The 14,411-nt window shown below is 41.6% G+C and overlaps 1 protein-coding gene across 2 annotated transcripts; it reads left to right on the top strand.

Moving 5' to 3' along the window:
- The first annotated feature begins 823 nt into the window (after positions 1-823).
- On the top strand, positions 824-14,340 carry shprh (SNF2 histone linker PHD RING helicase). 2 transcript variants are annotated; one of them, XM_073484095.1, is made up of 30 exons: positions 824-950; positions 2,176-2,769; positions 3,179-3,308; positions 3,486-3,704; positions 3,928-4,006; positions 4,416-4,566; positions 4,895-4,997; positions 5,074-5,333; positions 5,426-6,064; positions 6,939-7,190; positions 7,326-7,404; positions 7,860-8,023; positions 8,155-8,411; positions 8,660-8,781; positions 9,046-9,134; positions 9,402-9,494; positions 9,608-9,715; positions 10,107-10,249; positions 10,335-10,508; positions 10,652-10,714; positions 10,801-11,026; positions 11,222-11,359; positions 11,712-11,813; positions 11,940-12,011; positions 12,305-12,493; positions 12,717-12,809; positions 12,893-12,979; positions 13,190-13,368; positions 13,612-13,692; positions 13,778-14,340. In XM_073484095.1, exons 2-30 carry the CDS (start codon positions 2,185-2,187, stop codon positions 13,872-13,874), a joined length of 4,974 nt encoding a protein of 1,657 aa, XP_073340196.1. In that variant the 5' UTR covers positions 824-950; positions 2,176-2,184; the 3' UTR covers positions 13,875-14,340. The 2 variants fall into 2 exon arrangements, with proteins under 2 accessions (XP_073340196.1, XP_073340197.1); XM_073484096.1 differs by having other exon boundaries at positions 824-956.
- Positions 14,341-14,411: the final 71 nt, after the last annotated feature.

Genomic DNA, 14,411 nt, shown 5'->3' with positions numbered 1-14,411 from the left:
TTAAGTGTGAACTTATTCTATTTAACTATATTTACCGAATTTAAGTTTATTTTTGTGTTCATTCATTTGTTAATGTATTTATTTTGTGGTTGTTGTAGCCTGATGGTTGTTTAATTTGTGCTATTTTTCTCTAGGAATGCACTGTAATTTCCATGATTTTGTATCATAAGATTAAATACTTTTTTTTTAAAGTTGCAATGACAGCAAAGCTTATAAAGTGCTGATTAAGACATACTTCACTTTGCATCAAAAATATTGCAAAATGTATTTTTAAAGTAATTAATCTGTCTTAAATTAATTAATTACTCTTTCTATAGCTTATCAGAAAGGGATAACAAAAAACGAGAACTATTATTTAATCAAAACAAACAAAATTGAATCAGAAAAATACGATAAATTAAGAAATATTACTACAAAAATATTGTTTATAAAAGAATGCTCATTATAACAAATTGATATAGTATCAGTCCACAAATAAAATTAGTGAGTAATTTTTATTTTAGTGGCAGTGGTTAAAGCGCGAGTAGTGCCGGAGTTACGCCACTTCCGGTGGGATCTTATTTCAGAAAAACTTTGCGACTTTCTCAAGTTGAAAAATTATCTTTTAAATTAACAAACATCATATGTGACATTCATGACACAATTCAAACGGGATCAGAAAAATATCTCTCTCTCCATCCACATCTCATCCACTACAGTACGGAAGTTTATTCTGAAATAAGATCCCGTGCGGAAAACCGGAAAAGGCGTGACGTGCGTTGTCCCCAGCCCTGACGTCACTTCCTGCATTTAAAAATGGCGAACAGCAACATTGGGGCATGAATGTATTATTTGGGGTCGGTGAACGTGTGTTTTGGTGCGTGTTAGGCGGATTATGTGGAGCTGCTGGGACGTGAAACGACTTCGGGTGCGGCGATAGAAGCCGGAGCGCTTTGTGGGAGGCTCGAAGAGTAAATGTGCTTGTTTTTATTCGCTTGTTTACAGTCAGACGATAAAAATACGCAGCCGCACAGCCTCAAAGTGTTCTCATTTTGTAACAGGGTTCACGCACTGCACACCTGCTGCCAGTTTTCTCGGATTAAAACTTAATCTAAACTAATTAGTGTATTTAAAAACGGTGTTGTGTCAGCCAAAAATGAACTAACACACTCGTTAGCTAGCTAGCAGTCGCTTTACTGAGAGCTTTGGTACCTGATTAATACAGAAGATGAGATGTGAAGTGAAAGAAGTTAGCTGCTCCACCTTGTGTTAACTCATGTACATCAAATACACAATAAGTGCACAAGCATGTCGTGAAATAGTTAGTTTGCCTTGTGGGATATCTGTTATTCACACACAAGAACACTTTACTACTTCTGCTTCTTCTTCACTACTTTGACTACATTACTTCATTCTTCCAGTCAGCTTCATTTTGGAGGCGAATATTGTACTTCTTACTCCACTTTATTTGATTATGATTTGTGATTGTAGTTACTAGTTACTTTCCAGAGCACATTTTCATTAGGCGAGGCAAGTTTATTTGTATAGCACAATTCAGACACAAGGCAACTCAAAGTGCTTTATGGGGGCATAACATTACATTAAAAGGCATTTAAAAAATTGCATTTAAAATACATCAAAAACAAGTAGGAAGACATCAAGAAGCAAAACATTAAAAGCAAGTTAAGAAATAGGAAAGTAAGCTAAGGTAGAATAAGTTTAAAAGAGACAAGAAAGAATAAAAGTCACAGTGCAGTTCAAAGCCTTGAAACTGCCTCAATGAAAGGATGTGGCAAACAAAAAGGTCTTCAGCCTTGATTTAAAAGAGGTGAGAGAGGAGAAAACACTGACTTTAAAAATCAGAAAAACACCGAACATCAGATCAGATAATTGGCCAGGCAAGTAATCGATCACACTTTCCAAATTGAACAGGTGTGGACCGTAGTATACAGTATATACATGTAAAAAATGTAGGAAAAATGTAACCATCAAAACCACAAAAAATGAAACCAATGAGTGATTGGTGGAAAGGTTGAAGGTTAGATATATGTAGAAAGGGCTGGAGTTGGTTTGTTAATATTGGAATATTTTGTGATGATCATTTTCAATTATGATTCAATATTGTCCTCATGACTTAGCCCTTAGACAGAAACTAGAATTTTTTGGTAATTAACACTTCATTTGCTTTTTGTGCAGAGTTTAACCATGAGTAGCCGAAGAAAGAGGGCCCCTCCCGTGAGGGTGGACGAGGAAGACAAGAAGAGGTTGAACTGGAACATGCTGGAGGACCGCAAGAACGAGACGATTCAGGAAGATGACCAGATACCAACCTCCTCCGTTCTTCCTGTAGACCCGACTCCCAGTAGCACCTTGCTCTCGACCGCCGAGGACGTCACAGAGACGGCCTGTACCAGCACTGTCCGGTTTACAGAGGAACTCCCTGGTACGTCGTCAGATGGCGTCTCTGCCTCAGCCTCCCTGGCCCTCACCGTGGAGCCAGCTTCGAAGCTGGGCCACATCTGGAAGGCGCTCATTGGGGAGTTCAGCATCCGGCCGGCTTGGATCCCATCTGACTGTGAACAGAGAGCTTTCATCCTCCACAGGATGGGTGAGCAGCTCTGCGTCAGTTACAGTAGCTGTGATGAGAGTTCAGGACTGCAGTGGCGGCCTGATGAGGACACTTGTACAGCGGAGTACAGCCTCAGTGTGATCCCACTGGAGGACTTCGACTGGCTGCAGAAGAGGAGGGTGGTGCAGCTCTGCCACCAGACTAAAGGGGAGTCAGTCAAGGTATGAGATATATGAGATATAAGATATTTCAAAGAAAAGAGAATGAGATTAGAGCCCAACTAATACTTGATATTTGGGGTCAATGCTGATATTGGGAAGTAAAAAAATTTGATATCGATATATCTGCCAATATACACACAATATCTGCATATATGTGGCTATCAAACACCCTGTTACAAAGATATGTAACAGTAGCAGGATATTTTAAAGTTTAACAATAAACATAATTATCTTAAATTATATCAGTGCACTGAAGCAGTAAACATCATTGGGAGCCAAAGCCTTAAACAGTCAAATCCACTGTCATAGTTTTTGTTTGGAATGAAGAAAACCTTCATACCTGCTCCTTATGTTGGCGAACAGTCAAAGTTCTTCCCTCCAATAGCTGTTGTCTTTGTGTGTCTGGCAGGTGGGGATTTACTTGCTGGAAACAGGGCTCGGGAAGCCCGAGTTCCTCAGTGAGGGAAATGCTCGGATGAAGAAAGCAAATCAACTCATGCAGAAGTTAATGGAGTATTTCTACGATTTTATTATCCCCGGTAAGTGTCTGCTTTAATGCATGCTTTGATCCAAGTCATCAAATACCACGACTGCCTCACCATTAAATTCATGTAAAGCAGTGTGAGGCTTGAAGCGAGTATAATCCTAAACAGTAATTATAATAAGAAACATTCTGTCTGGAAAAATAAGATTTCTCTGCTGTGTTTTTCATGTAGAAGTTGTAGAGAATGATGAGGAGGAATGCGACACCGACCTGGAGAGGCAAAATGTCGAGGAACTCTACGACTACGTCAGACATCAGCACCAGAGAGAGAACCGGGAGGTGACATACGACGTCCAGCACAAAGCTCTTATTCCTGTTCTCAGACCCTATCAGAGCCAGGCTGTCAACTGGATGCTGAGGAGGGAGAAATTCAGGAACACTTCACCTAAAGGTACTCACTTTTGGTCTGGTACACCTGAACATTGCCACCCTGATTCTTTACTGCACTCTTGACTGATGGTTATACTAATTCTTTTCTAGTTAAAGAGGACTATTATGTAAAAGCAACCTCTATGTTACAGGTTATTAAGCTTCTGTTGTGGAAAAGGCCCATTAGAGGCTCATTAGAACAATGAGGACTGTTAAGATTGTCAATAATTCCTATGTCTTTGCAGAACAAATGCTGCATTTCCTCTGGAGGGAGATGATCACCTTGTGTGGAAAGAAGTTGTTCTATAACCCTTTTACTGGCTGGTAAGAAATTGAATCCCCTCACGGTAACAGGTCAATTCACTTAAATCACAAAAACATATTTCTGTTTTACTAACAGTTCTAGCTACCTAGAAAGATCTAAAATCTTTGCTGCCATCACTGAGCAAAAGGGATGAATGGATTTATTTAAGGTGCCCAAAACATAAAAAAATAACATTAGAAAAGCTTAAGAGCAACTTATTTTTCCAGAAACAATATTTTTATTACTCAAAATAATCTGCTGACTTTATTGTTAACAACTTTCAGAGAAATGTGTTCTTCAATTTGACCAGCACAACATTCACCTCCATTGTGGTGGGTCAACGGCAAAGATGTCATAAACTTGTATCTCAATAACTCAACACCTCAAACCGAACCAACATGGAAGTATTTTTATTTTTTTTATTTTCAGCTTAATCCGAGAATTTCCCCTGGCGGGTGTTGAGTGGCCTGGTGGGATCCTGGCTGATGAAATGGGGCTGGGAAAGACGGTGGAAGTTCTGGCTCTTATCCTGTTTCACACTCGACAGGGCCTGGCGCAGGAGACCCTCACCCTGCCTGTGGTGAGGATCAGTAGGCAGCAACAGTTTAAAAGACAGAATATCAACTTTAACTTAACTTGCAGTGCTATTTATTTGTATTATTTTGAGTAACTTGTTTTATGACTAAGTAAAGTCATGATTTCTTCATTCAAATGTATCTTTTTGGCGCTTTGAATTCCATTATATTCAAGATAAGGCAGACATCTCTATATCCTCAAAACTCAGCAACAGTTATAGAAATATTCGTATAACATTGGACATTTTTCTACTGTTTTATTTTTTTTAACGTGCTCTGTATAGGAGGCATCAACTAACCTGTGAAAATGTAAAATCTCTTTTGTTCTTGCAGGGAAAATCTGTAAATTTCTTCGTACCTCCTCCTCCCCTTGAAAGACAGAAAGTTAACCGCTGCAAGACCGAAGTGCAGCCGAAAATAAAAGCATCATACCCAAGTATGTCACTCACAATCCTTTCACACATCGCAGCTTTTATTGCCACTGCAGTTTGATTGAGATTTTTTCTGTGCAGCTGTGCGAGTCATGCTCCTCACTGCAATCAAGGAGATGAGAACTGGCAAAGGGGCCTCCGTCAACGCCATCTTCACCTACATCCGTGCCACTTATGGTTATGACCTCTTAAAGAACCGTAACCACATCAAGAAGACCCTGGTGAAGCTGATAGATGAGGGGCTGGTTGATCGGGTCAAAGGTCGAGGCTTGGCAGGGTCGTTTAAGCTGGGAAAGAAATACAAAGAGACAAAGAAGATGTTAGCAGGAGCATCCAAGACTGTAAGAATAAAGAGCTTCAAATATGAATGTTTTGTGTGACAAATATTACTTTGTTGTATTATCTAATTGTGTCTGATTTCTTTTTTTGCTAGACTTATAAAAGCACAGAGAGCACGCCCAGGAAGATGTTTCAGAGACGAGCAAAAGAGAAGGCAGAAGCAGCTCTGCAAAACTCTCTGACAGAAGATCAAATGGATCTGTACTCTCCTACATCTGAGTGTCTGGCACAGAAGGAAACGGAAACAAAGAAGCAGTGGGATGAAAGTCTGAAGGAGAGGGCAGATCAGTCAGACAACATGCTGGATACGTCCACGACAGCCTCACAGACGTCTCAGGATAAGTCAGACACACAGGACATTTCCAGACTGGTTGATCTACCTGAAGAAGCTCCTCAGCTTGACTCGCATGAGGAGACAGAAACACCCACCAGAGCATCTGTTTTCCCTTTCAACACCCCGGATTACCGCTTTGAGTGTATCTGTGGTGAACTGGGTATTGTTGACTACAAGGCTCGCGTCCAGTGTATGAACTGCCAGCTGTGGCAGCATGCAGACTGTGTAAACTACAAAGAAGAAAGCCTTGAAACGACACCTTTCTACTGCCCTCACTGCCTGGTCGCCATGAAACCCGTCTCCACCGGCGCCACCCTCATCATCTCCCCGAGCTCCATCTGCCACCAGTGGGTGGAGGAGATCAACCGGCACATCAGGTCCTCCTCACTGCGAGTGCTGGTGAGAAAGTAGATGGATGTAGATGTTCTTTTATCCACAGGGTTGAAATGTTACATGTTACCATCTCACACTTCTGCGATAATTCAACAGAAATTAGAGCCAAATGTTAGGATGTCTTTTGTCTCTCAGGTTCCCAAATGTGACTATTTTTCCTGCTGGTGAAGCATTGAAATAAAAACAGCTGCATTTTCTATAGAATGATCAGCCATGTTAGCCGTTAACAAATAAAATTGAGTACCAATGTTTTAAAGCATCACAACTACGTATGTTTCTATCATGGATGGTGGAACGAAAAAAGTCAGATTCTCACCCTGACACAGTTATCAGAACCTCTGCACACCAGCAGCACGTTTGGAAAGTGTCTTTATTTGGTGTGGTGGGTAGATGGGTACATTCAATTGAAAAGTCTAAAGTCTAAATAACATTTAAATTTAGCCTTAGTTGCCATAACTACCTCTAACCTCTTCAACTTGTGTGTTTTGTCAAGCCTGATGCAAGTTGCACAGTCACACATTATTAAGATGGCATTACTTACACGCAGCCTTTTGTCTCAAGTGTTAGTTTTACACAATTAAGGCAGATAAGTGTGATGTTAAGTTCTCTGTAGCTGTTGCTGCGTTTACGCTCCATCTGCTGCAGCTGTTGTGTCTTTACACACAGTCAATTCCAAGACAGAATAAGAATTATAAATGTTGAAGAGACCTCTGAGGCACACTTGACTTGTGTTCTTCATTAATGCGCCTACACACTTCTCTTATCAATTATGGCTCTCTCACATTTTAATTAGCATTCTCTAGCTCTTCCAAAAACCACTCACTGACAAAACTGTAAAGCTCGAAGTACTTTGCTAATTAATTTGACCTCTCCGTCTCAGGTTTATCAGGGTGTGAAGAAGCACGGATTCATTCAGCCTCATATGCTCGCTGAGCAGGATGTGGTCATCACCACCTACGACGTGCTGCGGTCAGAGCTCAACTACGTTGACATTCCCCACAGTAACAGCAAGGACGGACGCCGCTTCCGCAACCAGAAGCGTTACATGGCCATACCCAGTCCTCTGGTGGCTGTGGAGTGGTGGCGGATCTGTCTGGACGAGGCTCAGATGGTCGAGTGTCCCACTGCGAAGGTCAGTCCAAAATAAGTACCTGTAGGTTTTATTGGATGGGTAGTTACTGTCTGTATAACCTTATTTCTATAGTCTGTAATACTTTATTGATCCTGTCCACAGAGTTATTTATGCTCGCTTTTATTTTTCTGTCAGGCTGCAGAGATGGCACTACGTCTTGCATCTGTCAACCGCTGGTGTGTCAGTGGCACTCCTGTCCAGAGAGGCTTAGAAGGTAATAACAAAAAAAAGGATTGCATAATACCCAAGTATTAAAGCAGGCCTTGAATGAATGTTTGCGAATCGAAGAGACGATGGTATTCAGCGTCCTCTTACATCCGTTCTGAATAGTAAAATATCAATAGTAAATAATGCAAAGTGAGTTATAGCTACTAACACGGTGGATGAGGAGCTTGTGAATTATTTTAATTATTACAGTATTGTGTTGTAATGTTGCAAATGGAGTAATTTAAAATAATTAAAGTGTGACTATGGTCTACAGGGCATTTCAAAATTGAGAAAAAGAATGCAAGTTAGATTGTGCATCGTAATTGCGATTAAATAGATTGTGATATCATTTGATGATTCCCCCTCCAATCTGGTTGTCTTTGCAGCAGCAGCGACAACAATAATACCACTTGAAAACGCAAGTGTTTACGTTCCTCTGAATTGATATTGTTTTGTGTACAGATCTGTATGGCCTTGTACTTTTCCTGGGAGTGGACCCGTACTGGGTAAAACACTGGTGGGAGCAGCTGCTCTATCGTCCGTATCGACGTGGAAACACGGAGCCTCTTTACTACGTTATTGCTCAATTATTGTGGCGATCAGCGAAAAAAGATGTCATTGATCAGGTAAATTTGTGACTATTTGATTCTCAGTTACAAAACTTTGAACACAATTTTTAAAGAATCCCTTATAGACAATTAAATTGACTTAATGTTGTAGTTGAGGTGTGTTTGATGATCTTGTCTTTGCTTTCCAGATCCAGATTCCCCCACAGACAGAGGAGGTGCACTGGCTGCACTTCTCGCCCGTCGAGGGTCACTTCTACCACCGTCAGCACGAGGTCTGCTCCCAGGACGCACTGGTCAAACTCAGGAAGATCTCTGACTGGAGCCTCAAACTCGGCAGCCTCGACCGCCGCACCGTCAACACCATCCTGTACCCGCTGCTGAGGCTGCGCCAAGCTTGCTGCCATCCACAGGCTGTGAGGGGGGAGTTCCTGCCTCTGCAGAAAAGGTAGATGACACTTAATGTTCTCAAGCTGCTCGTAGACAAGAGGAGAGGTCTTTATCTGAAGGCAGCTGCAAGCTGCAGCGGTTAATTAACAATCTTTCTTGACTAAATAGTAGCGGTAATAGACTGCAGCGACCTTTTTGTCAATTATACATTGTGTATTTGTGTTTATTTAAAGTTGACCCATTCTGTGTCATTTGCATTGGAGGGTTTTGTTGAGTGGTTTTATCTGCCGTGCCTCCCTTCCCCAGCACCATGACGATGGAAGAGCTCCTGAAGTCCCTGCAGAAGAAATGTCGAGTGGAGTGTGAAGAAGCTCACAGACAATTGGTGTGCGCACTCAATGGCCTGGCTGGAATCCACATCATCAGAGGTATAAATCCCCACTTCTGTCCTTGTGCTTCATCTGCTCCCAGTTTCCCATGGGAATCAGTTCACACAAAACTCAAGCCCCGATCTCATCTTTGTGTCCCCCAACACTTTTTTGTACCGAGATGTTTTGTTTCAGAAAGGAGATATATGTGTATATGTGTCTTGGGAGTGCTGGGGTCGGTTTGTATAGCACGCCTCATTAGCTCCATATGTGGCGGACATATTGAGTGTCACTAATCATCAACGGTTCTTTCGACACCTGCAGATGAGTTTGCAGACGCAGTAGAGCTGTATAGAGAAGTGCTTCGTTCATCAGAGGAGCACAAAGGCAGACTGAAAACTGATTCATTACAGGTATACAGCCTCATCCCATTCATGTCTTTGTCCTAATTAACATATGAAGGGTCTCATTTCTCAGACAGCCTCCATCTGTCAAGAAACAGCCAACAGAATTAGGTTTAAATTGAATTAGGTTCAAATACAGTTGCCTTTTTAACTATACTGACATTGAGTCATGATGCACATCAGATTTCCTTTTTTCCCTCTTACCATAAGTGGATACTGTGAGTTTATATAAACATTTCTGATTACTCTGTCTTTTTTACTGTTGCGTTAAAACAGAGGCTTCATGCTACCCACAATTTGATGGAACTGCTGAGCGCAAAGCATTCTGGGATACCTCCTACGCTGAGAGACGACCGACTAAGTGATGAGGTAATTGAGCCCGGACAGTCATTGAAAAGTTCTTGTATTTGATGTGTTGAAGAAGAAGATATGGGAAGAATGGCAGCTGCAGTTTTCTTTCACTCGTCTTTGTGTCTGTGCAGGCGGAGCAGCTTCGACAGCACTACATGACCAAATACGACTCTGAGGTAGCAGACGCTCTACAGAGTCTGCAGCCGGTGCTACAGAATATCAAGGAGCTGAAACGCAAAGTGAGAACTCCTCTTACATCTACTGTTAGGCTGTTTAGTATCATTGTTTGTATGCATATATATTGGGAGATGACTTTTAATAAAAACTTAATACCAAGCATAAACCTGAATTTAAACTTGAGTGTGGCTCCCAAGATCAGAATATCCAGTTGTGTCCCCAGACTGCAGTAATTAGCAGTTTAATTGCTCTAATTTTGCTACGTTCAAATGGAATTTCTTTTATGGAAGCACTTGTTGTTAATATTAAAAGTTGAAACCCTTTTTTTAAAGATGATAAGAATATATTTGTTAAGACAGAACCAAAAACATATTTTCTTCATATATCAAATCTTAAAGATCAGATTGTATTCATTCAGAAAGGAAACTTAACACGATTAACTTCTTCCTCCAGGTCAAGCTGAACTCTCCCTGGTGGCTGGATGTCATCCAGAAGGCGATCCGGTGCTCCAATGACGACGATCTGGTGTCCCGCGTCAAGAACGAGCTGACATCCAGCTACAAACAACAAGCACACAAGCTCTCCATGGCAGACAAGTAAACAAATTATTTAATTTAAAAAAAATAGGACAATAGTTCATCACAACGCAAATGTGTTAAAAGCACTTGCGACCTCCTGCAGGTTCCGTGATGCCTGTGGTCTGCAATTCATACTCACATCCCAAATGCAAGATCTGATGAAATCCCAAAAGACGGTTCAAGACGCGGTGAAGAGTCTTGAAGGCCCGGCTTCACAGAAAGTGATCGACGAGGCCACCGTCTGTCACCTCAGGCCTATGAGACTGCCGCTCAATAAGTAAGACATCAAGCTTGATTTCAGGAATTGTGGCCAAATTTTCTCTTAGTGTAACCTCAGAAATGTGAAAATCTGCTTTTAAAATTTGGACAGTTTAACTTAATTTTTGTTGTAACTAATATTCCCCTCATGTCATATTCTAGTTGCGTTTTTTGCAAAGCGGATGAACTTTTCACAGATTATGAGTCCAAGCTGTTTTCTCACACGTAAGTAGAGCTACGTTTTGTACCCGACTATCACTCAAATTGCATGAAAACTGAGTTGCTGATTAATGAGAAAATTTCCCTGACAGGGTGAAAGGTCAGACGGCCATCTTTGAAGAAATGATCGAGGATGAAGACGGGCTGGTGGACGACCGTCTCCCCACCACCAGCCGAGGTCTGTGGGCAGCCAGTGAGACTGAGCGCACGCTGAAAGCCATCCTGTCCTTCGCCAAATGGAAGCGCATGGACCCGGAGCTGGTGGAGGAGGGCAACACTTTCATGGAGCTGTTTGAGAACTGGAAGAAGGAGTACAAGGTCTGTACACACACTTTGAACCCATCTGTGGCTTTTTAGAAAGGTTGTGCTTGAAGATGAAGAGTTTGGGAAACAACAGAATCCTTTCCAGCAATTAAAAAATCTGTACATTCTCCTCTGTATTGTGTGACTGTTCTAAGTGCTGATATTAATTAGAGAAACATTGTAGTGAAAGCTTCCTCTGTCCCTTCTCAGGTGCTACATGAGTACTGGATGGTGCTTAGGAATCACGTGTCAGCCATCGATGAGCTGGGTATGGCCACTGAGAGACTACGTGTACGTCTGCCCGATGAACCAAAGCCCAAACTGCTGCACATCATCGAGCCTCATGAGGTGAGTTACAGACAATAAAACAACGCCATCCACGGTCCATTAACTTGTGGACAATCTCCCCTCACTCTACGGCTCCGATCTACTGAGAATCACAGACATGCTTAGCAGAGAAGCAGAGCGATAGATAAGACTCTCGTAATAAGGAGGATATGAACAAGATGTTTCTTTTATGCTCTTTAATAACATAATGCCACAAAACCAAGAGAAAAATTGAGAGAAAGCAGCCTGACTCTCACCGAGTGTTGGGCACAATTGTTTTGTTTTTGTTGGTGAAAGTTTCTCAGGATGTAATATTCTGCCTTAACTATTTTTATTGCATTCCTGACCTCTGCCCCGGTTGCTTTGCCTGCAGGTGGAGCAGAACAGAGTGAAGCTTCTGAACGACCAGGCGGTGGCCAAGTCTCAACTCCAGAAGAAGCTCGGCCAGTTTCTGTACCTCACAAATCTGGAGAAGGTAGTTTACGTTTGATAGTAACTAAACAGCACAAAGCACAAATTGTGTCCCACTTCCTTCAGAAGCTTTATCTTAAACTGTGTGGTCTGAATCTCAGTCCAAATAAAGTAAATTCTTTTGTTCCAGTCCCAGGACAAGTCAACTGGAGGGCTGAACCCAGAGCCATGTCCCATCTGTGCCCGGCCCCTGGGACAGGAGGTGAGTGTTGTTAAGATGGTGGTAGATTTTAAATGTCTCAGAGATTGTATTTATATGTGAAACATCTTTACCACTTACAGATGTGACTGTCTTAAGCTTTTTAACCTGACTGTTAACTGATTTGAATGATTTCAATTGATTATTTACAGTTTAATTGTATCATTGTCTCTCTGTCTCTTTAAGCATTTTGTCGCTATGTTAAGAAATGTACTCTGCAAATAAAATGATAATTTTTCCAACCAAAAGTAGTGTCTCATTTTGTTCTGATCGTCTCGTCTAACTCTCTTTTCCAGTGGGCAGTGCTGACCTGCGGCCACTGCTTCTGCAACGAGTGCATTGCCATCATTGTGGAGCAGTACAGCGTGGGCTCGAGGCGGCGAGCCATCAAATGTGCAATTTGTAGGCAGACCACGTCGCACACTGAGATCTCCTACGTGTTCACCACCCAGTCATCCAGCCAGGACCAGGACATACCTGTCAAGGTCAGTCAGCAGCACTCTGCCTCAGATCTGGATTTATTTTTCTTATGTTAGTTATGACTAGATCCAGATCTTGTTGGATGTATTTTGTTGCTCACCTGGTGGGGTTATATATTTGATTCATGCCTTATAATGTATGTTAATTATAATTTAACACAGCTTTATTTGGCCCATATTCATTAATTTAAACACGTGAGTCTAATTTTCCTCCTCCTGTGGTTGTCAGGGAAGCCACTCTACCAAAGTGGAAGCAGTAGTGAGAACGCTGAAGAAGATTCAAGTGACTGACCCCGGGGCCAAGTGTCTCGTCTTCTCCACGGTAACTGTAAACCATCCCCGCTCTGTGAGATTTATATTGACGATATCGAGTTTGGATTTGACCCAGTTTGTTTTCGTGCACAGTGGCTCAGCGTCCTGGACATCATCGCGAAGGCCTTGTTTGACAACAACATGGAGTTCTCTCAAATCAATGGGATTCACAAATTCCAGGTTTGAATTTTCATTTCAAACATTTCCCCACTTCTTTGTCCAAACACAACATTACCATGAGCATATTTTTGGTTTAAGAGATTATTGCTGTAATGAAACCCAAAAGTAATCCCACACATGTTGTACTCGAACAAATTAAGCACAAGCCAAAAATGAAGATATCCTTTGACTTGTGTGATTGTAACTAGAGCATTGACTTGAATTTTCCAGGAGAATCTGTGTTCCTTTAAATACGAAGAAAAGATCAACATCCTCCTCCTTCCTCTCCACACCGGATCCAACGGTCTGAACATCATCGAAGCGACTCACGTGCTGCTGGTGGAGCCGATCCTCAACCCTGCTCACGAGCTCCAGGCCATCGGCAGAGTGCACCGGATCGGTCAAACCAAGTAAGAAGCAGGGAGTTAAATCTGTCAATAGACAACAGTATTTTAGATCTGCAAATATACATGTGTAGATGTTTTGATCTATATGTAATTACAGTAATAAATGCTGCTATTGTTAATCTGAGCCACCTGCAGGTAACAAGTGTTGCAATGGTTTAAATAATTCTCCTTTATCAGAAAAAGTCTACCCTAGATGAAAAGTTTTGTACATTGGGTGTAATTTGTGTGTTTTTCTCTGTCCACCAGGCCAACGTTTGTTCACAGATTTTTAATCAAATCTACTATTGAAGAGAGGATGCAGGCAATGCTGAAGACAGCAGAGAAAAGGTGAGAGTCACAGAATACTAAGTAGTTAAAACCAAGTAATTCAGGTGGCTGAAGGGACTGATAAAATCTGTTTTTTTAATTCTAGTCACACCAGCACCACCATGAAGCACTCGGAGGCAGCCGTACTGACAGTAGCCGACCTGGCTGATCTGTTTACTGAAGACACAGAACATCTGGAGTAACACCTGGATACACCTGCTGAAGATACACAGGCAAAGAGAGCTCACTCTTTACACAGTGGTTATAGAAATACTCTGATTTTGCACATTTAACTTTTTATACAGACATCTTAAAGTTATCGAATGCATTCCCAAAAAGATATTTTAGCAGATCACTGACGACAGACTGCGACATGTTTCTTAATTGTATTTCATTTTTAATCTCTTTTAAATATTTGTGTAATTGGCTCACTTGTCGTCATGGATGTAACTGATTCAGTAACTACTAAGTAAATGTTTGATGATCACATTTGTACAGTAATGTTGCTTGTGTTAATCTAATAATAAGTATTTGCATTTATACACGACTTCACTGTAAGTTAAGACGGATGGAAATGGAGGACTTCAGATTGTGATTGAAGGATTCTCACAGCAGTCAGGAAATAAACGACTGTCGATGGCCAGAGGGTGTCGGCCCGTTATGACCAGCTCTTTTTGTTCGGTGCTTTTCTTGTGGTTTATTTTCTGTGTAGTAAAAATGGAAGCAGGAAGGAGGCTATT

The sequence above is a fragment of the Pagrus major genome, chromosome 16 (genome assembly GCF_040436345.1).
Source record: "Pagrus major chromosome 16, Pma_NU_1.0".
NCBI lineage: Eukaryota > Metazoa > Chordata > Actinopteri > Spariformes > Sparidae > Pagrus > Pagrus major.
This window is presented reverse-complemented; position numbering and strand designations above follow the sequence as displayed.